This window comes from Cydia strobilella, chromosome 7 (genome assembly GCF_947568885.1).
Source record: "Cydia strobilella chromosome 7, ilCydStro3.1, whole genome shotgun sequence".
NCBI classification, from domain to species: Eukaryota; Metazoa; Arthropoda; class Insecta; order Lepidoptera; family Tortricidae; genus Cydia; species Cydia strobilella.
In genome coordinates, this window is record NC_086047.1 from 10,097,069 (window position 1) to 10,119,751 (window position 22,683).

At 43.1% G+C, this 22,683-nt stretch overlaps 2 protein-coding genes across 2 annotated transcripts in view; one reads left to right on the plus strand and one right to left on the minus strand.

Annotated features, from left to right (window-relative positions):
- Positions 1-22,683, minus strand: part of LOC134743078 (calcyphosin-like protein) — a 403,310-nt gene that overhangs the window by 198,492 nt on the left and 182,135 nt on the right. The window lies entirely within an intron of this gene.
- The window catches only part of LOC134743147 (protocadherin-like wing polarity protein stan), a 72,007-nt gene that overhangs the window by 31,157 nt on the left and 18,167 nt on the right, over positions 1-22,683 (plus strand). Inside the window, exons 12-43 of the mRNA XM_063676491.1 lie at positions 133-337; positions 1,048-1,200; positions 1,423-1,643; positions 2,277-2,448; positions 3,014-3,309; positions 3,929-4,061; positions 4,611-4,810; positions 5,354-5,518; positions 5,909-6,083; positions 6,689-6,814; positions 7,223-7,463; positions 7,744-7,856; positions 8,029-8,150; positions 8,480-8,622; positions 8,871-9,005; positions 9,294-9,448; positions 9,585-9,751; positions 10,335-10,607; positions 10,926-11,039; positions 11,729-11,903; positions 12,869-13,008; positions 13,841-14,027; positions 14,646-14,848; positions 15,900-16,109; positions 16,540-16,726; positions 17,054-17,344; positions 17,666-17,893; positions 18,904-19,306; positions 19,921-20,062; positions 20,393-20,614; positions 21,614-21,834; positions 22,425-22,571. Of these exons, the coding sequence (XP_063532561.1) occupies positions 133-337; positions 1,048-1,200; positions 1,423-1,643; positions 2,277-2,448; positions 3,014-3,309; positions 3,929-4,061; positions 4,611-4,810; positions 5,354-5,518; positions 5,909-6,083; positions 6,689-6,814; positions 7,223-7,463; positions 7,744-7,856; positions 8,029-8,150; positions 8,480-8,622; positions 8,871-9,005; positions 9,294-9,448; positions 9,585-9,751; positions 10,335-10,607; positions 10,926-11,039; positions 11,729-11,903; positions 12,869-13,008; positions 13,841-14,027; positions 14,646-14,848; positions 15,900-16,109; positions 16,540-16,726; positions 17,054-17,344; positions 17,666-17,893; positions 18,904-19,306; positions 19,921-20,062; positions 20,393-20,614; positions 21,614-21,834; positions 22,425-22,571 (6,065 nt within the window). The remainder of the gene's footprint in view (positions 1-132; positions 338-1,047; positions 1,201-1,422; positions 1,644-2,276; positions 2,449-3,013; positions 3,310-3,928; positions 4,062-4,610; positions 4,811-5,353; positions 5,519-5,908; positions 6,084-6,688; positions 6,815-7,222; positions 7,464-7,743; positions 7,857-8,028; positions 8,151-8,479; positions 8,623-8,870; positions 9,006-9,293; positions 9,449-9,584; positions 9,752-10,334; positions 10,608-10,925; positions 11,040-11,728; positions 11,904-12,868; positions 13,009-13,840; positions 14,028-14,645; positions 14,849-15,899; positions 16,110-16,539; positions 16,727-17,053; positions 17,345-17,665; positions 17,894-18,903; positions 19,307-19,920; positions 20,063-20,392; positions 20,615-21,613; positions 21,835-22,424; positions 22,572-22,683) is intronic.

Here is a 22,683-nt window from a genome sequence, read left to right on the forward strand (position 1 = left end):
TCTAAAGTTGTGCAATATTTGAATGTATGATGTCCTTTTAGTTGTTTGGCTAAACTGTTATTTAACAGTCTATTAGAGATTGGATTTCGAGGCCCATCAAATTGTTTTTCTTATTTAATTTTTCCTCCGCAGGTATTCGAAGACGCTCCAATCGGCACGACAGTGCTGGTGGTGTCGGCGACCGACAGCGACGTGGGCGTGAACGCGCAGGTGTCGTACAGCCTGAGCTCCGAGATCTCCAACGAGGCCGTGACGCACCACGACCAGGAGTTCGTCATCAACTCGCAGACTGGCGCCATCACCACCAACAAGCTTCTGGATAGGGAGACTATGAGCGGTTAGTGCCATATATAACAGGTATTTTTTTGAAGGCAGATGAATATATAGAGATACAATTTAGTGTCAGGGAGCATAGACATTTTAGTAAATGTGCGGTCTGCGTGTGCTAGCCACGGAGCATTAAACCGCACCTTGGAAGTATTATTATTATTATTAATTCATTTATTCATATAATACAGTTACACATATACTATAAATGCGCCAAACTGACCAGTAACCAGTTTACAGTTAGTAAGTCACGGCTTGTTCACGATTTAGTAACGACTGTTTTAGATATAACATTTAAAACCTGTACCGTGTTTAATATTTGAAACCTGTGTCGAAACGTCGGTAAAAAAAGGTAACAAAATAAATTTGCGATAGACCCGATTATAAATATGATTTAGTATGACTATTTTAGGTACCCGGAAAGCCCGATTTCCAATATTTACATTTAGACAGACCAAGACTACCTATCCATGATTCTTGGAATTCTATAAACTGTTGATTTGGGGTGATTTTATAGTGCCACATATTTATCTGAAAAATTGGCCTGGCTTATTACACGAGGTGGTCGCAGTGCGTCAACCTCATCATGTACAGTCAGCTGCATGGATAACTGACGCCCCCTGCATAGAAATTTGTTCATGGGGCGGGTCGACTATCTCTGCAGCTGAGCTGACTGTACAACAAACTTAGCAAATTCCTAACTTTTTCCTTTGGTTTCAGGCTACTTACTTACGGTAACAGCGCGCGACGGAGGCGTGCCGTCCCTGTCTGACACGACGGATGTGGAAATATCCGTCGTGGACGTCAACGACAACGAGCCCGTGTTCATGCAACAGCTGTATACTGCCAGCATCATGGAAGACGCTTTAGTTGGTACGTTTGCCTTTATAAAGTTCCTAAATAATAATTCAACTGTTCAAAACGATGAATTGTGGAATTGTGAACACATGAACGGTCGAAGCTGCTAGGCGCGAAGCAAGCAAGAATGGCTTCGCGATTATACGTTGCCGTGTGTTTCCTGTCACCTTAGTTTCCCATATTGCGAATTAGCTGAAAGACGAAAAAAATGTTAAATCACTTTTTTATTCATTTCAGGAACTTCAGTAACCCAAGTAGCAGCAACAGATGCCGACGCCGGCTTGAACGGGCGCGTGCATTACGAGTTGGACCCTAAAGACAGGGAGGAAGGCTCATTTGTGGTCGACCCGGCCTCGGGGGTCATCCGCACGAACAAGGCTCTGGACAGGGAGTCGGTGGCTACGTACGATCTGAAGGCGCTGGCTATCGATGGGGGCACACCGCCGCAAAGCTCAACGGTAATTCACTGATTATATTATTCATATTCATATTCATTTTATTGGTAGTATTCAATTATGTCAACATTAAGATACAATAATTATGTTACAAATAACAATGTTATTATTAGAGCGTCTTAGTAATACGCTATACCTCGTTGCAATAGGGAGATAGACTAGTTGCCCCCTTTGCATAGAAGTTTCTGGCTATAAGCACAGAATAAATAATAGTACTATCGTACAGAAAGGAAACTTCCTACAAACAACAGTTTAACAGCGGTTCAGGGTCAAATCATGCTATCCCTTTCTACTATATGGCACTATCCCTTTCGGCTAATTAGGGTTGTCAAAATTTAAGTCATTATGTGTGCCAACCCTAATAATTGCTCGGAGCAATGCTGCATGAGCCGAACGGAGCCGAGTTTGCCCGAAGCGAGGAGTTTCGCACACCTGCTATAAGTTAAAGCTAGTTCCCTACCTTATTTGCCTGCTTAATCGGGGAATTGATAAACGTAAAAATGTTCTGTATACCACAGCCAGACCTTCTCCTTTGCAAGACACGAAACCAAATTTATATTAAATTCGGTTTTTTTGTTCTTGTCTTTGAAGTGTCTTTAAAAGGTATTCGATTTACGTATGTTTGTTTTCCTACAGGTAATCGTCCACATAAAAGTGGAGGACATAAACGACTCGCCACCCGTTTTCGAGAGCGACTGCCTCACTTTTTACGTGGCAGAGAATAGCCCTATCGGAACTACGGTCGGCGAAATATATGCGCGCGACCCTGACGACGGACCGAATGCTGTGGTGCATTATTCCATTAAAGGTTACAGGAGAATATTACTAAATTTTCATTCATTATTTTGTATATTCTCTACATAATTTAAATTGAAACTTTATCCGTATTATTCATCGACTCATAAACCTCAAGATTCGGATCTCAACGTGATATAATCTTGCTACCTTGTTTTCTTGCTGCACAATCATTATTCGGTTATAAAAGTTCTAACTTCTTTTTTTGACCACCACGGTAGGAATAAAGACGCCCATGTTACAATACTTACAATCTTGACACTATCTACTTACTTGTGAAATAATGATAATGGCGAAATGATATAGTATTACCTTAATTTGGCAATTAAATAATTCTGGAAAAGACTAACTGCTAGGAGTTAATCTATTAACAAAGTCAATTCTTAGAATTAGTTATCAAGCGGACCCCAGGCCCTCATGAGCCGTGGCAAAATGCTGGGATAACGCGAGGAAGATGAAGAAGATGACTAACTCCTAGGAGTAAAAATTTGTTAAGCATATTGCTTCGATGAGCCGATATATAGTTCATCGAAGTAAAGTGAGGTTAATTGGAAGTCTTCAATAACTTATATTTTCAGGTGGCGAGGACTCCAGCAGCTTCACCCTCGAAACCCGCCAAGGATCTGACAAAGCTGAACTAGTCACAATGGTGGACCTAGACTACGAGAGCCCGCGCAAAAAATACGAACTCATCTTACGAGCCGCTAGTCCGCCGCTGTGGAATGATGTCAGAGTGGAGATACTAGTCACGGATGTGAATGATAATGCGCCTGTCATGAAGGATTTCCAGATCATTTTCAATAACTATAAGGATTGCTTTCCTGTGGGGCCGTTTGGAAGGGTGCCGGCTTATGATGCGGATGTTACTGACAAAGTAAGAAACCAACGTTTGTACTCACATTTGTCAAAGAAATTTCCAAAATAAAACCTATAATGATCTAATTCCTTACTAGGCCAAGCAATAAGAAGGTAAAGAGGGAAATGCTAGGAACAATTTTTGACTCCATAACTTTGTTTGGGCTAGTTAGGAGTGAACATATCAGTCAAGTCCCCGACCGTAACCCTGGTGCGGGGGGGAGAGGGGTATGAAGGTTCCATTTTTCGATTATATCTCGGAAACTATGCTTCTGAGCAACATAGCCACTTATACAAAATGAAAAGTTATTTAATTTGTTACAAGTTTTATTAAGTCAAGTTTTAGTTTTTATTTAGGGCTCTCATTTTTATTTTTTAGATATCTACATCAATGAAGCTACTAGGCCATGTTTGGTATCGTTTTCGTATAAATCGGGAGTGCCAAATTCATTAATGGTATCACATTGACACTTGAAACTTACACATTAAAATTTACTGTGACTACAAAATTTACTATGACAATAGAGTTATTGTCATATACATACTATCTATAGGTATTCTCATTACTAATAGTAAAGTAAAAAAATCTGATATGCCACCACACCATAAGTAACATAATTTTAAACTTTTTGCTACAGCTCCAATACCGGATATTATCCGGCAACAACGCAAACCTGGTGTTGTTGAACGAGACCACTGGCTCCATGACGCTATCACCTCAACTCAACACCAATGTGCCCAAACTGGCTACGATGGAAATATCTGTTACGGGTAAGTTCAATCTTTGGCCTCTGGCATTAGTTTGTACAAAACATATTTATTAGAAATAGGTTGCCATACTTTTCAAAAAACAGCGAGGGTTACATTTTATACATGAACGAAAACAATATAATTATTGTTTCTGTCTAAAATTCTCGTGTCAGAGAATATTTCTTGTCATCACGCACCCTTCTAAGAAACAAAACATCTATGAACGAACGAAATGCACGCTATGTGATATGTGATTATAATCGTTTTTAGGGTTCCGTAACCTAGGGGTAAAAACGGGACCCTATTACTAAGACTCCGCTGTCCGTCCGTTTGTGCCCTAGTACGACTCGCACTTGGCCGGTTTTTTTTTTTTTAGCTCAACCTTCTACTTTATCTTTTCATATAACATTGAGATTTACTATTTGTGTTCAGTCTTAATTATAATAAACAATCTATAATATTTAATGTTTAAATCTAAAGCATAGCGCAGTCGCTAGGATCTTAATAGACTTTAGTATAGGTTTATAGAAAACAAACAATTAAATACCATTATTTTACTTATTTTCTCAGACGGCGTAAACGAAATAAAGGCGATGATGCAACTCTCCGTGCGCCTGGTCACGGAAGAGATGCTATTTAACTCGATCACGATCCGTCTCAACGAAATGACGGCCGAACGCTTCCTGTCACCGCTGCTGGGCTTCTTCATCGACGGTTTGGCGGCCATCATACCCTGCCCTAAGGAGAACATCTACGTTTTCAGTATACAGGTGAGAGAATATACTTAAAGCTTTAGATGAGTAAAAACATAGACCTTTAAGATGCCTGAAATGAAATTTATTGTAGGTGTAAATTTGGTAGCTGAAATATGAGTATGGCACTACGTACGTTGTTGTATTTGTAAGCGCTTGACAGCGCAGTTACCTGGTAATTAACAGGGCCATGTTAATTACCAGGTAACTACATTGTCAAGCGCTTATGTTTCACAATCCGGGTACCGTACCACAAAGCGTATGGCGCACTACTTTACGCGCTGAAATATTTCTTTGTTTATGGCAAAAATAATTAGAATATATTAATTTGAATAGGGAGTCACATAGTCTCCATTTAGGTTACGGTAACTAAACCTTTCTCCATATATGTATATTTTTTTCCGAAATAAGTACCTTTGTCCCAAAAAAATTAATCGCATGCTTCGCATACAGGTAAGACACAAAAACAGTAGGTAGTAGATGTTACATGGTTGAAATATTTAGAAAAACGCTTCAAGATAAATATTGCTTCTTGCATAAAACTTTGTTTCCATTCCGCAGGACGACACGGACGTGCACGGCAATATCCTGAACGTGTCATTTTCGGCGCGGCGGCCGCACGCGGAAATCGCTGTGGACGGACACAGGCCACACTACTCGCCCACACACCTGCGCGAGCGCGTCTATCTTCACCGCAGCACGCTCGCCAGACTCGCCACTGTACAAGTATGTCGCCTGCTACGACATTGCGCGACTGGCTTCGGCTAAGGCGAAAACCATAGGTGGGAACGAAAGGTCCGATCGCTGTCTCGCTCCAACCTATGGTCAGCCAGTCGCGCAATGTCGTGGCCAGCGCGTAAGGGTAAATGTAGTATCGACCACAGCAGCCTTCATGTCTTGGACACGAAATATACGCTCCGAACCTCCGTGTTAATTTAATGCGTTTGACCCAGTTGTTACCTCGTTGCAATTGTTTCAAGTAGGCCACTTTTCACAAACGAAAACTTTTTTTTTCATGAGTAACTATCGCGGTAACCGAAGACAATATTAAAAATAGGTGGCTTAAATTTTACCATATGATTACTTTTTAATACTTCATGTTCACTTTTAATTCAGGTCCTGCCTTTCGACGACAACGTATGTGTCCACGAGCCGTGCCTGAACTACGAGGAGTGCCTGACGGTGCTTAAGTTCGGCAACGCGTCCGGCTTCATCGCCAGCGACTCGGTGTTGTTCCGGCCCATCTACCCCGTCACCACGTTCACGTGCCAGTGCCCGCAGGGGTTCACAGGTAACTCAGCTCAGATCAGGCTACACCGGATATGCATCCACTAGCACGTCTCCGTATGCACACGCTCGACTCGAGTTTGTAGGAACTGCAGCCGGGCTAGCACATGATTGGCGCGAGAGTATCTCGCCGCGACATAGACTACCCGTCCCCCTTTAATTCATACAGCTAGTAAAAGACGGGTAGTCTATCTCGCGGCGAGATACTGTCGCGTCAATCATGTGCTCGGCCTACAGGCACGTGTGCACTGTTCAAGAAAGAGCAAGGCACGCGAGACCATCATTTGTGTTACTGCTGAGCCGGTTAATGCTGGTCTACGGATTGCGACATCGGATAAAGTGCACTACGCGTCGCGTCGCATTACTCCGACCGACGATGTTGTAGAGTCCATACAGAAGACTAGCTCATGCCGCGGCCGCTGGTTTTTTGCTTGCTGAATACCACGCTTTGGTCTTTGAAGTCTGAAATTAATGAGTCCAATTCAAAAACAACTTGCTCGCGTAAAGTATAGTAATATGTAATCATAGTACACGACTGGGATCCTCATTCTAAACAATTCACAAAGAAGCATTAGCTGTGAAGCATAAACTAAAACACATTTGTTATAGGATCGCGAGAACATTACATGTGCGACACGGAAGTGGACCTGTGCTACTCATCGCCGTGTACCAACAACGGGACATGCATTCGTCGCGAGGGTGGATACACATGCGTTTGCGCTCCCGGTTTCACGGGTAAGTTATCTTTAGAATTGTTTTTTAGGAGGTGGGGGGTTAGATTTAGGTATGGTCCCATCGGGCAGAAAGGATGAAACCACCTTCGATACATAAACCCCTTAAAGTTTATTGAATATATTAAAACGGGTCACGTCGAAGACACATGTTTGGTTCGCGCTTAGATCGCTTTACACGCGTTTTATACCCATTACCTAACTAAGGGCCAGTTGAACCAACCATACTTAACAGACTGATCAACATCTCTCAACCGAGTACTATGAAAATTCCTATACAATAAAATTTGGCGAACGCTTTAACGGTGACAGACGGTTTGGTGCAAGTGGTGCAACCGACCCTAAGACAACTCCTACTGATAGTACCTAGATCGTGAAAAGATCAACTATTAAGTTCTCCAATATTCCACAGGCGTTAACTGCGAGACGATTCTAACCAAAGCCTCCTGCGACCTAAACGGCGACGGCACCGTCTGCCGCGGCGGCTCACAATGTGTGCCCAAACGGGAAGGCGGCATCCTCTGCCAAGGATGCACTATCGACGTAGCCTACACCACGGCCATGTGTGAACTGAGGGCTCGGAGCTTCCCGCAGTCATCTTTCTTGACGTTCCCTGGGCTGAAGCGGCGGCATCGAGTACATTTGAAACTGAAGTAAGTGACCACGTCGCATTTGTCTTTTCTGTCATTCTACGCTTCGAACCCCTGCTTAAAACGCAACTTTTGGAATGCTTCGCTCTCGCTTGAATATGTTGAATTTGGATTGAATTGGGGACTTAATTTATATCCTTACGTAGTACCCGAATGGTCAATAATGTCGCTGGCTTAACCGTTCTATAAAAAATGATATTGTCCACCGTGTTACTATCAATCATTATTACTCACGGATATTCTGATGTGTCGACTTATAATTAGACTTTTGTCTCACTTTCAGATTCGCAACACAAGGCACATCCGGGTTGCTCCTGTATAACGGCCGATACAACGAGCGACACGACTTCATCGCCCTCGAACTTATCAATAGCGGCGCGGGCCGCGCTGGCGGGGCGGGTGTACGCTTCACGTTCGCTCTCGGCGGAGGGAAGGCGGAGGTCACCGTGGCCGGGGAGATGGCCGACGGCATGTGGCACACTGTCGAGGTGGACTACTTCAACAGGGTGAGTACAGCGAGCGACACGACAGGTCAGCTCGCTAGAGGTTATCAATAGCGGCGCGGGCCGCGCTGGCGGGGCGGGTGTACGCTTCACGTTCGCTCTCGGCGGAGGGAAGGCGGAGGTCACCGTGGCCGGGGAGATGGCCGACGGCATGTGGCACACTGTCGAGGTGGACTACTTCAACAGGGTGAGTACAGCGAGCGACACGACAGGTCAGCCCGCTAGAGGTTATTAATATTGGTACGGGTCGTGCTGGTGGGGCAGGACGCTTCACGTTCGCTCTCGGCGGAGGGAAGGTAGAGGTGAAGGTAGGTGTGAGCGAGACAATGCATCTCGCATCGTAATCATACCGAGAACCAACCATTTTTTTTTATTTCAGATGTGTCCAATCTTAACCATTAGTAAGACAAACTGAGAGCATCTCAGGCCTCTGCAGTAAATTTTTATATAACTTAGTTCAGTATTTCGGTGACAAGCGATCGATGATCACATAATAACTTATACTATTTTCAACAGACGGCAACTCTAATACTGGACGACTGTGACAAGGACTTATCCCTCGCCGGAGCAGCGGACTTCGACATCAAATACGCATGTGCGAACCAGACCACCAAAATACTACCTCCACGCTGCGACATACCTACGGAGACTTGTCATAGGTATAACGATTACACATATCTGTCATTTCATTCAAATAATTTTTCCTGCATATTGAGTTAATTTACGTCTCACCTTCCATTATAAAGATTATCGTCTTGTTCTTGGCAATTAGACTTACTTGATGATCGGAAGAGTTACCGTCGATGTCACTTCCTGTGTACGGTGGTTTGTTATTTGTAACTTAGGTTACCCCAAATAAGTTCGTACCTATGCTAATAATTTACTCTGATGTATTTTTCTTGTCTAGATTCCTGGACTTAACTGGGCCGCTGCAAGTTGGCGGGCTACCGAACATTCCCAGCAGTTTTCAAGTCAAGAACAAGGACTTCGTTGGGTGCATCTCGGATTTCCACATCGATCATCGATTTATTGACCTTAACAAGTAAGGACAGTAGTTCGGATCGGGCGGGAGATTGGATTTAACGTCACCATTTTTTTAGGTTGAAGATACAAGGCCATACTAAAGACGACCCTGGCAAAACTCTTTACCACCCACCCAATTATGCCACGTTCAAGCTTACACCAGTGAAACAGTTAGTCATTAACGATATAGCAGTCACTCCTGGAATAACTTCGAATTATTTGAAGCAAAAACTATTTTACCAGTCACCTTAATTTGATTACGAATCGCATTTAATTTGACGTTTCTAATGTTTTGCCAATGTAACAGTTTCGTGGCAGACAACGGCACCATCGCGGGTTGCTCACAAAAACGCTCCCACTGCGACAACGGGCCGTGTCACAACGACGGCGTGTGCTGGGACCTCTGGGACACGTACCTCTGCGAGTGCACCGAGGGCCACACCGGCAAAGACTGCTCCGAGAGTAAGTACAAACGTAACTTTCCTCTTCTTCGCCTTCCAGGTACCTCCCATACTTTTTACCCTTTTTAAGATATTTTTCAATTATTTGGTAAAGCTTTGAATGTACTTATAAAATTTTAACATATTTTTTTGTACAGCAACGGCATCACCATGGCGTTTCAGTGGTGACGGCATGTTGTCATTCAATCCGCTGCTGCGGCCTATTCAACTGCCGTGGCTCAACGCGTTGTCACTACGGACGAGGCAGCAGGACGCCTTCCTCATGTCCATACAAGTGGGACAGAACAGCTCAGTTTTTCTTAGCGTGAGTGTACTCTTATTGATATTTATAAGGCCTCCGAGGTGGAAAAAAATAGAACGGCTACATAAGTCTTATAGAGAAATAGAGTGGCTACAATAACCAAATCAATGATCCGTTCTCAAAAAATAGATTATTAACTTTACTACTATAAAAAATATTATAACTTTTTACTTTAGATGTAACAGTTAGGGTTTTAACGAAACTTTTCTAGCTGTGTTTTTGACTGGTCTCTGCTTATCTTAATTAAGTTATGATATATGAATTCATACATCTGAGTTTTTGGGACTGGAATGTTTTACACTCGCCAAAAAATAGGTAAAAACTGTAAAAACTGATACTATTTTGACATTTCTAAGCACATTTGGACCTTACTACCTATTTTAAATCATAGTTTGGTAATTATTTTACGATAAAACAAAGTTATAAACACACGAAATCATTCCTGCACCAAAAACCCCGATGTATATATATATGACCAATTCTATATCCTTTATCATATGAATAACTCCGTCCATCATATACCCGCAGGTGAGAGCGAGACTTTATATAAGGTTTAAACGTAACAACATAATTGTATCTTCCACAGTTAAAATCCGGCCTCCTCCACTACTCATACAACGGCGAAACGATGTTCCTTCCAACGACAACCCTAGCCGATGGCAACTGGCACCGAGTCGAGGTCAAATGGCTCGGCACCGACATCTCCGTCACCATAGACTATGGGCTCAGGAACGCACTGCTCCCAATGCTAGCCAATAAGGTTCAAGGACAGTATGTTGGGAAGATTCTGATTGGTGGACCGGACAGCACGGCCGGCTTGTTGGCTTCGGACGTTGGGTACTTTGAGGGTTGTATACAGGCAAGTTGAAGGAGTGGTACCTATCTAGTAGACCCAAACCAAACGGACGACCAGGGTCATATCTCTATCTCTCTTACCCTACCTTTTGACCACGCGAGCGTGAATGTGAAGTTTTACGGCCCCGGTCGTCGTTTGGTTTGGGTCTACTATATCCCATATATCTTTAATAACATTTTGAGGACCCCTTTGCCAAGTTTGGACCCAAAACTTATCAGTTACGTAGTTGCGAACAGCATTTATGACTTCGCACATTGAGGTTTTTTCCTCTTTTAAGAATTATCTGCCAATAAAATGATCTTCGCAATGGTATTGTTTCAGGATGTAAGAGTGGGAACAAACCAAAACTTACTCAATCGGCCCACTACGATAGAGAACGTGAAAGATGGATGTCAATCTAGAGCGGACTGTATGCTGTCCATCTGTCCGCCTTACGTAAGTATTGATATCAATAAATTTACAGTTCTTTAGATGTATTTAAGTAATACTAATAGGTACGTCAGAATGACGGGTAGTCCAGAAGATCACTCATAATTCCATCATATGATAGTCCATTTTAGACATCATTTATTTCTTATGTTAGTAATAAATAATGTGTAGGGTGACTGCTATAATTATTGGCCGCTATATAGTAATTGGCAACTCCTAAGAAATCAGAAGAAACAAGCCAATTGAAGCCTTATTGTTAAGAGTGGCCAATTACTATGTAGTGGCCAATGAATACTATAGATATGAATGCTATCCTTCTAAGGTCCAGCCATACGAATGAAAAACCCAAAATTTGTCACTGAAATTTGAACCTTAAGTGCACAGAATAGAGTTGATTTTTATTTGTTTGAAAATTCAACGAAACAAAAATGCAACTTCCAATTGAATATGGTTTAAATTTCATCAAAATGAAGAAGTACTATAGGTAGGACCTTGTCCCTTAGGAAGCTACAACAGTCACCCTATAATTTTCATTATTTATTTGTATATGTAAACCTATTCAAAACCACATTTTTTATCAAATCCCATGTGTCTAAAATCTATTTTTATAATGACTTGCTCTCTCTTAACTACCACTTCATCTCAGATGTTTCGTCCACTCGCTTGCAATTTCTAACTACTTGTAACTTGTTTAGAGCAAATGCGAGTCGTCCTGGGACACGACAACGTGCACGTGCTCCCGCGGCCGCTACGGGCCGCAATGTATCGCCGCATGCGACCTCCATCCTTGCGGTGATCGCGCCCGCTGCGAACCCACAGACAACGAGAAAGGCTACCAGTGTGTGTGCGACGACGGATATGTGCTCACTAGTGAGTTAATCACCTAGTATGACAGGAGTAAGCTAATGTATCGCCGTATGCGACCTCCATCCTTGCGGCGACCACCCACGCATACAAGGGCTACCAGTGTGTCTGCGACGACGGATATCTGCTCACTAGTGCGTTTGTTAATTAATAAGCCAGTATGGCGCAAGAGTCTCCTCCAAAAACCTCCGTCCTTGCGGCGACCACACCCGCTGCGAACCCGCGGACAACAACAAGGGCTAGGTCATGAATTTTAAGAGGTGTTGCCCCGTAAAGGTGACACAAACGCTCAGGGGGAGTTATTGACGCGAATTAGCTTCATGCATGAAGTTTATATTTGAACGAAATATGTTTTATTCGGATGTTTGTTACCGTTATATCATGTTACAAATGCATTTCCGTTTTTAAATTACCATTTAATTACTTAAAATTATAAATAAAAAGTACAAAAATTTGCCCGCGAAAAGCTAGTGAGCGAAACGCTCGAAACGCCACGTGACGTCACGCGTTCGACAGATTAGTGTCATTAGTAGCAAACGTCAGTTGGGCCGCCCAACGTGTGACGTCATCACGCTCTTTCGAATTCGCGCCAAAAATTATGAGCGTTTCAACCGCTCAAAAATTTTCAACATTTTAAATATTTTTTAATAAAATAATGTTAAGGTTTACAAAAGTATTTTTATCATTTCCGGTGTTCCAACGATATAAATTATGAACCCAAAAATAAAAATAAATTCATGCATGGAGCTAATTGTCAAATCAAGTTTAAGTATCCGATTTAGGCCACAAAGTGGCTAGAGTCTGCCACGCGCATGGTTACTAGTTTCTATAAACTGTATTGCTTTATCGTGAACCTTGTCAGAATGTACGAAGGTTGATATTATAATGACAGTTGACGTCTTAGGCGGTCAAGAGGATAAACGAGTTGTGTAATAGAGTGTACCTATATTAACCAGTGGTATTTCGTCCAGGTTCTGGTTGCGTGGAGGAGACGGCGGACGAGTGCCCGGGCGGGTGGTGGGGCGCGGCGGCGTGCGGCCCGTGCGCCTGCGCCGTGGCCGCCGGCTACCACCCGCACTGCGACAGGGACTCCGGCCACTGCCACTGCAAGGTTAGTAACCCTTTGTTTCTGACAGAGTGGGAATACACTTACGCACGGTGTGTTGGACTCGCCGCTCCTTTTCCCTCTCTTGACGAGAGGGGCCCTACCCACTAAACCCACTCCGGCGTTTCACCCTCTTTGCCGTTCGTGAGGGCGCACTGGGATTGATGACATTCCACCACGGAAGGTTAGTAACCTACAGTAACATTACAGGAACTTGGAATATATATCACGTAACGTGCTCACACATGGCGAAAGGCAAAGTTTTTACATGAATCCAACGGAATTTCTTGACTTTCGTCAAATCATTGGTTCACCTTGCTACGGGCAATTCCAATTCGCATTTTTTGTTACTACGTATTTTCGTTGGCCATCCGTTTACCGAGCAATGCGTTTGCGAGTTTGCTTGCCATTGGCGCTCATTTAACTTGAGTCCCAAAGGCCCTTATAAAGGCTTTGAGGCATGGCACACTGCGTCCGATTGGCACGTGCGAGCGGAATGTCGCTATAATACGCGCATAGCGTTGTCTCGCTCAAACTTCGGAACGACGTGCGAATCGGACGCAGTGTGCCATGCCCCTTCATTCCAGAACGTAATTTTAACTTTGATTAAATAAAAATCAAAAACCAAATTCAAAAACGAAACTAACGATTCTGGGACTTGGGAGGGACAACAGTTAGATAGTCTCAATGCGAAGTCGATTCGAAAGCAATGCCACATTCTGTAGAAACAACATGATGAGGTTGACGCTGTCAGTAGGGTTGAGAAACTTTCCTCCTGAACGATTCATTGACACTTATAAATCCCACAATACTCGTAATTTTTCTAATTTTTCTTCAGGAAAACCACTACAAGCTCCCCGGCTCCAACGTATGCCTCCCATGCCAGTGCTACGCGGCAGGCTCCGTCAACAGTTCCTGCGAGGCCGACAGCGGGCAGTGCTACTGCCGGGGCGGGGTCATTGGCCGCGCGTGTGATTCCTGCGCCAACCTCTACGCCGAGGTGAAGCCGAACGCCGGCTGCGAAGGTAACTTGCTACGACTGTCATGTCAGTGCTACACTCCGGCAACAGTTCTAGCGAGGCCGAAAGGCAGTGCTATTGTCGAGGCGGGGTCATTGGCCGCGCATATGGCTCCTGCGCCAACCTCTACGCTGCGGTGAAGCGATGAGTACCATGTCAGTGCTACGAGCGCTTCGCTCCGTCGAGGCCGAAAGGCGGTTCTGAATGTTCTGATGCAATAGTGAAGTTTTACGGTTCGCGTGTGAGCCTAGCGTTAATACCAACGCTGAGGCTACTCGCTGCCAAGCAAATATATTTGCCAGCAACGTACGTGGCTTGAATATAGCCTCCTAAGGCCCAACCATACAAATAAAAATAATAAATCCAAAATTTGCCACTGAAATTTGAAATAGAGTTGATTTTGCGTTGTTTGAAAATTTAATGAAACGGCAAAAGACTGTTCCAATGTATTATGATTTAAATTTCATTGAACTGAAGAAGACCATAGGTAGATAGGACTTTGGGCCTTAAGAGGATAGGTTGGATTGTTGTTATCTGTTCCAACTTTCTTTTTCCACTACCAGCAAATCATTCTTAATTTTGGCGAGAACTAAAGCATTTCTGAAGATTTGTATTATATTCCAGTGGTATACGACGGATGCCCACGTTCGTTTTCGCATGGCGTCTGGTGGCCGCGAACTAAGTTCGGTATAGAGGCGTACGCGGATTGCCCGCCTGGAACCAGTGGGAAGGCAACGCGCATGTGCGACGAGACGCAAGTCGTGCCCTGGCAGGAACCGGACATGTTCAACTGCACAACTTCCACTTTTTATCAACTTAGGAAACAGGTGAGACTAGCTTCATTCGCTTTTTATATTGTCTCTTTAAATAATTAAGTTGCGTAGACTTAAATAGTTGGGTATACCGGTTTTCCACTTTACACAGTATCGGAATAGTACATTATTGTCGAGGCTCGGAAGTAGCTACTTGCTGGCTGAGGATTCGTTTTAAACGGACGACCTTGGGAGTCCGTTTAATTGAATCCGAAGCCAGCAAGTAGCCTTCCAGCCGAGTCATATATAGTGCTTTTCTCAAAAATGGCGCAATAAATGCAAATATAATAAAAATATTTTACAGAAGCAACGTTCTTATGTATATATTTTCACAGAAAAAACTAAACAGATTTGCTTTGCCGCCGTTTTATTTTTTAAATTAAAAATGGAGGTGAATTTTTCTGCTGAAAATACGCCAACCTATTTGAGACACCTAAATAGTCGCGGTACCAACATTATAATAATAAGTACTGATCATCTGTTTGGCTGTTTAATGGACCTATGCCTTCATTTGATATGGCCACTTCAACTTTTAAAAAGTTTGGAACTCGACAAATAATGGAATTTGTATGCAACATTGCAGTCCCGAAATCGAGACTGCAATGTTTTTAACTTTTTAATTTTTCGACTGACCATAAACTACGCACTTCGCGACCTACTTTTTAACCGACAACGTCAACTTTGCCGTCCATTTTTGAGAAAAATACATTGGTATGATAGAGGTACCTACTTCTAAGGAACTTTTTTATAGGTAATCTAATCTTCTGTAGGTAGGTATAAGTACCATTAGCAACTATTGTTGTGTCGCTTAACTTCAAACTCGGGTGAATCAAACTGTCAGATTTTGCGAAAAGGTAATAGGGTAGATATTTCCTAAGAGGGTCGAATGGATTTATCCGAGTTTGAAGTTAAGCGACACAGTTGTTGTAAGCCGTTCTTGTCAATAAAATATAAATTAAATATAGCCACCACAAAACTTTTTAATGCAGCTATCGAAAAATTATAATCTTTGGCTTGAAGGAACACCCAAATGCCTACTTTGACTTATACGGGCTTTATTTTCCAGCTAAGCAAAATCGAATCAGGCGAACTACTGGTAAACACGTTCGTAGGCGTTCGTCTCGCGGACGACTTGGCCTCTGCCTGCTCAAATACACCTGTATTGTATGGAGCTGATGTACTAGTAGCAGAGGGTATTCTGCTAGAACTACTGCGCTATGAGCTGCGCCAGGCGGGATTGAACCTTACGCACAGCCAGGATAAGGACTATGTCAGAGTGAGTATTGCATATTGCAGAATGAAAACCCCGTTTGTTGTCGTTATTATTTAATTACGAGGCTATCACAAGTATCGACGCTATTTTTGTGATTACATCAGTTACCGGCGACGCTCCGGACTAGTGCGAGTCGGACTCGCCCACCGAGGGTTCCGTACTTTTTAGTATTTGTTGTTATAGCGGCAACAGAAATACGTGAAAATTTCCACTGTCTAGCTATCACGGTTCATGAGATACAGCCTTGTGACAGACATACGGTCAGAGAAGTCTTAGTAATAGACTAGGTAGTTAGATTAAAAACGACTAGTAAATATTGACTATGTTTTTCACTCATAATGTGTTTTGTCACTCAAACTTACTTCTTAATTTATTTCCCTTCCCTTTTTCACTCTAATTTCTGTTCGCTGCTAAAACCAATTGATATTTTCAGAACATAATGAAGTCCGCGAACACTATACTGAACGCGAAGTATTCCCTTGAATGGCGCCGCGTCCGGCAGCTGACGGGGCGCGGGACGGAGCGGCTGCTGCAGAAGGTCGACAACTACATCGCCGTGCTCGCCGAGAGCCAGCACGACACCTACACCAGCCCCTTTGAAATTATTACAAGCGACTTAGGTATATATATTCCTAACATTTTTGCCGAAGATATCTAACAAGCTCCTACAATTGTTTGTGTATCGGCTGCTTTTTCTGAGGCTTTTTCTTGATCCCCGATCGATGCTATACGCCGCGTACAGAGTTTCATACTAACACTGTAGGTATTCAGCGTCGGAGTCAACCGAAGACCACGTCGAGGTTTTAACGAGATATGATCTAAAATCCGCGAGAATATGTGGGATAGATTTATTATTTTTAATTTACGATTTACTGTCCAATAACGTCCAATAAAATTTACTGCATTCGTAAAACCTAATTGGAATTTAAAATGAATTAATTGAACAGTAATCGGCGTCGACATCGTAACCTCCGAGTCCATCTACGGCTTCGAGCCCACGCAACTCACTCGCTTCATCTCCGAGTCCTACACCACCGAACGCGTCGTGCTGCCCGACACGTCCGCCTTCGTGCACTCCCCCCTAACCGGATACGGGAAGAGGGGGAAGAAACCTTCCAGCCCGACTGTGTCGTTCCCGAAGTACAACAACTATGTCAAGACCAGGTCCAAGTTCGATAAGTTCACGAGGATACTGCTGCCGCTTGATTTGCTCGGGATTACTAATAATAATGGACAAGGTGAGCCACTTTAAACAAACGGACACTGACTATCACTTGAGTGTAAAGTGACAATCATTAATTTGCCTACAAATTAAAAATTCGACCTAAGGTGCTCTCACATCCGAGTAAAGAAAGACAGCTACCTAAATTAAATACTTACTGCTAAACTTAATTAAATACTTATATAATATGACACTCCCAAAATTATAATGTTTTGCTGCAAAACGTGCCAAATAATTGGGCATTCGAAAACAGCCGCATTTTTAGACAGAAAAAACGGTTCTCGACACTTGACATTCTACTGTGTGCCGAAAAACTAATCGACATTTTTTTTTTCAGACAACCCTGAACCCGAATCTCGCGCCGTATTCTCGTACTTCCAATACTCACGGAACACCTCTCAACTCATGCCACTACGTACCGACGACTCAGTTGGCCGGCGATGGGGAGTAAACATAACTATCGGCTCACCGATACTGCAGGTGGCACTGTTCGTGCCTGAGTACGTGTGGTACAGAGAGTCTAAGGATGGAGACGATGTGGTTGACATCAATGTGGAGGAGGAAGGTGAGTTATTTGTAAAGTCAGCAGTTTACCTCTCAACTCATGCCACTACTGACTGACGATTCGGTAGGCAATAGGTGGGGATAGAACACCGCTATAGGTATAGGTTTACCGATACTGCAGGTGACACTTTTCGTACCTGAGTACGTGTGGTACAGAGAGTCTAAGGATGGAGACGATCTGGCTGAAATCAATGTGGAGGAGGAAAGGGTGAGTTATTGCAAAGTCAGCACTGTCAGCAGTATGCCTCTCCACTTAAGCCATTACGAACGTGTCTATTAAAATGTTCAAAATTAACTATATTGACCTCTTTATGGTTGTGAGAATAAGAATGTGTACAGGTCATTTTGAATATGATTATCACGCCCGCTTAATTGCCTCTTCTGCTCGCTTTAACGTTTAGCATCCAAAAAAATCTTTATACGGACATCATTTAATATCACCAAGCTAACAGTACTGTCTGCTTGAGAACGTTATAAATTAATCATCATCATAATTCTTGCTCTTGTCGGTGGAGTAACCGCCTTTTCCGTTCTTCTCTGCCACTGTTTTGAGCTCCTGATAAGTCACTACATTGACTTTCTCTTCAGCTTGGTCCAAAAACACACGTCTCGTCTCTTTATAAAATACAATAAACCGGCCAAGTGCGAGTCGGACTCGCCCACCGAGGGTTCCGTACTTTTTAGTATTTGTTGTTATAGCGGCAACAGAAATACATAATCTGTGAAAATTTCAACTGTCTAGCTATCACGGTTGATGAGATACAGCCTGGTGACAGACAGACGGACAGCGGAGTCTTAGTAATAGGGTCCCGTTTTTACCCTTTGGGTACGGAACCCTAAAAATTAGGTTTTATGTAAAAATTGAAACTAAACTATACACGGAGGCAACAAAAATAAGTTCATAACGCTCTAGTAGAACTAGTCAACGACTCGTAATATTTAGAGGGTATTTAAAAAATTACAACCCACAACTTATTAAATATGAGAATAACCTGATCGTGTTCTTTTTAGGCATAACATACACCAACAAGGGTCACCATCACGTGTCCTATCCCACACACAACGACCCAAAATGGCACTCCAACGAGCCCGAAATACAACACGAGGCCCACGGCCCCGTCTTAATCCAGCCAGCTATGAAAAAGCAAGAAAAACAGTTCGCTGACAATTTACAAGACAACGAGTCGACTTACGTCGCTGAGAATCAGGATGGTCCGAAGGTCTTAGCGTTGACCATGGACCCTGAGTTCAAAGATGAAAACATTACGAGGATGGGAAAGAAGTTGATTTACAAGAGTATGGGCGGGATTCGACTGAAGAAGCCGATTAGACTGCAGATGTGGTTGGACATTAATAGGGAGACGTTTGGCTCGCGGACTAACCCACAGTGCGTGCATTGGTCTACTTTAAGAGGGTGAGTTAGCTATTTTCAAATTAGGTATTTGACTGTATTTAAAATAAATTATTTTACACCATGCATGAAATAAAGCACCAGAAGATTAACAGAGAAACGTAGACAGTACCAGTTATTCTTAGACACAATTTCTATTTTAAAACCCGTATAAAACTATAAAGAGTAGATAATTTTATTGTGACGTCACATGTCACATGCTAGTGTTTCATATAAATTCCATAGCATCAAAATCGTTTTAAAAAAGAAACTGATTTGACTAGAAGTCAAATACCCTATTGTAGATGGGACTGAATAGTCGAATTAGTTACTTTTTTGTGTGTGTAAATTAATAGGTACAGTCGCCATCAGATATATCGGAGCGGCCATGGGGCTCACAAACATCTGAACACGTCTGTATTGTCAATGCGCTAGTGTGCGTGTTGGATAATTTTGAACACCTCGGCGGCTCCGATATGTCTGATGGCGACTGTACCAACTTTTGACGTCATATGTCATAAAACAACAACAACAACAAGAATTTGACACAATTCTAGGGATTGATAGAAAAGCCTATGCTGGCGGCATCTGTAAAATACTTTGACCGGCCAACTCCACCATTACCTATTGTATTTCAGAAGTGGCGAATGGTCTCGCGTAGGGTGCCACACTGAGATCGACTACGACTGGTCGCCGTACTCGAACGAGCCGCTCCTCATCAACTGCACGTGCAACCATCTCTCCACGTTTGCTGTACTAGTCGACGAAGTTGACATTGAGGTAACAATGGTAACATAGTGCCATAACCATGAGGTAATATATTGACATGGTGGACATGACTAAAATGCTAAAAATTACACTGAGTTGTAACACCTGCGGTTTCCAAACAAAAGGTCGCAGTCGCAAACCTTGGCTCGTACCAATAAGATTCTCGAGACTTGTGTAATATGTACTATAGTATAAATTCGATAAGCGGTTTCCGCGAGCAAACCTGTGTGACGCTTGTTTTGAAATCATTCCAGATTTATCAGCACACAAATTCTCTAGCAAACTCTAGTTGAATCCTGCTATGCTAAAGAATGGAAATCTAATTAAGACTTTTCCTTACAGTTCATACCCGAACCATCACTACTTGAATCCGTGACATCGTACACCGCGTTCAGTATATCCCTCCCGCTCCTGCTCGCGACGTGGGCCGCGCTCTGTCTCATGCGCGGCGGCGCGGCGACCGTCTCCAACTCGATACATAAACACCTGATATTCTGCGTGTTTATGGCCGAGCTGCTGTATCTGATCGCGTTGAAGGCGAGAAGCTCTTTGGTTCAGAATGAGGTAAGAAAATTGGAACTGTTTTCGTTTGCAATAGGGATCGGTTTAGCTTGTTCGTATAAACTTTACCGCTTAGTGTTAAATGCTATTAGCAGCCGAGTTATTTCATGAGCCTAGAACTAAGAATTCACGTCAAAACCTTAGTCATAAGTCTTATTCCATATTGTAGGTATGTACAGATGTAGTGCATAATTGTTTGCCATCGTATTTTCACAGAAACGCAAGAACGTGCTATTTCAGTCAGTCTCAGTACAATAACTACTGAGAAAATACGATGGCAAACAATTATGCACTACATCTGTACGCACTACGCAGTTGTAGTCTGGCCGATCAACGACTGACAAAATGCTTTTCATCTCTTTCAACAGTCATTCCACATAATAAGAATCAGGCGTTACTTTGCGGAAATCCAGGTTGGCCTAAAGCAAAGGGGGTGCAAAAAAAGACTTAGATTTTTTTTTTTAGGTACAATAACATGTCCGCTCTGTTTGATCGCGATCATCGCGGTCAACCTAACACACTCCCCCTCGCTTCGCTCGTCGTCACACCTATCTTGTCTCTGTTACTTAAATTTACTGTTCCAAATGATTGATTTTAATTTGTCAAGTAGTGGTTTCAACTTGCGGGTCAAATATCTCGGCCATTTTTGATTTTAGAGAAAAGTTTTTCATACAAAACATGCTTATTTTAGCGTATTCTCTACGATAACACAATAAAAAATAGGTGTCATAATAACATCACTCCGATGAAAAGTGTCGGCACCCCCTTTGCTTTAGTCCAACCGAAATCCATATTAATTAATACCAAAATATTACTTTGCTTTTTCTTTTCGCGTATTAGCAAAGTAATATTTTAGTATTAACTCATTCCACAGTTGGTTGGCGAATACTCGAAGTTACTCATGTTTAATTTGCCACTTTTAGGATCTAAGCCAGATCCTCTTATTAAGCCGCGTGGTTATTGACATTTTGCAAGTAGTAACTTTTATGTTCATTTCCGCAGTTTGCCTGCAAAATAATCGCCATGTCGCTGCACTATTGGTGGGTGGCAGCATTGGCCTGGACGGCGTGCGACGCATGGCAGCTACGGCGTCTACTACGAGAGCTACGAGATGTCAACCACGGAGGTTTAGCAGCACATTTGGCTGCCGCCTACGCCGCGCCGGCGGTCATCCTCGCGCTGTCTGCCTCGCACCACCAGCAGCAGTACGGGCACGCGCTCTTGTAAGTATTTAGCCATTACTGGTGGATTTCTAGCGGCGTGCGTTACTTGACAACTACGGCGATTATTGCGAGTGCTGCGAGCAGCGAGACTACAACAATAAATTATGCGCTTGGGAGCGTAGCTAAACCGGCATTTAAATCATCTGGCGCGCCGTAATGGAGTAATTCTTAACACATCACTGCCAGTGGCCCGCTAGACGAGTTCTCTGTTCGTAGGCGCTTTTTGCTACATACATGAAAAACCGTGTTATCGGCTACGCTCGTAACGCGTTACATTGTTGACAGTTTTTAAGCCTGAACGTAGCTACATGTAACCAACTTTACAGCATATCTTTTAAGTATGTAATTCCAGCAAATCCTTTATGTAGCTCCTATGCCTCTTTTTTTGTTTTTTAATTTATTAAATATGTACAACAAACTTTTCACTATTTCTAATTATACATTTTAATTTAAACCAGCATTTAATGACATAGTGTGCAGTACCAGCCCAAAAAGACCGGGGCCTGTGCTAGGGCTAGTTACAATACTTATATGTGACACAATTTCGAGAATGATCGGATTTTGTTTAAGTTGTATCGTGTTCCCCACAGCTGTTGGGTGAGCTGCCACGAGCCAGTAGTGTGGTGGGTGGTGGTGCCGGCCGCCGTGTACGCCGGCGCCGCCGTGGCCAGCCTGGCCGGCGCCACGCGCGCCGCCTTCACCGTGCGCGACCACGTCACCGGCTTCGGCAACCTCAGGTACGAGTACGCACCATGTGCCCTGCCCACCGTGCCATAACCCTCCTCATTGTTAATCGACCTATTGGAAACATATACTAACAACACTAACGGCACCAATCATGAAACATTT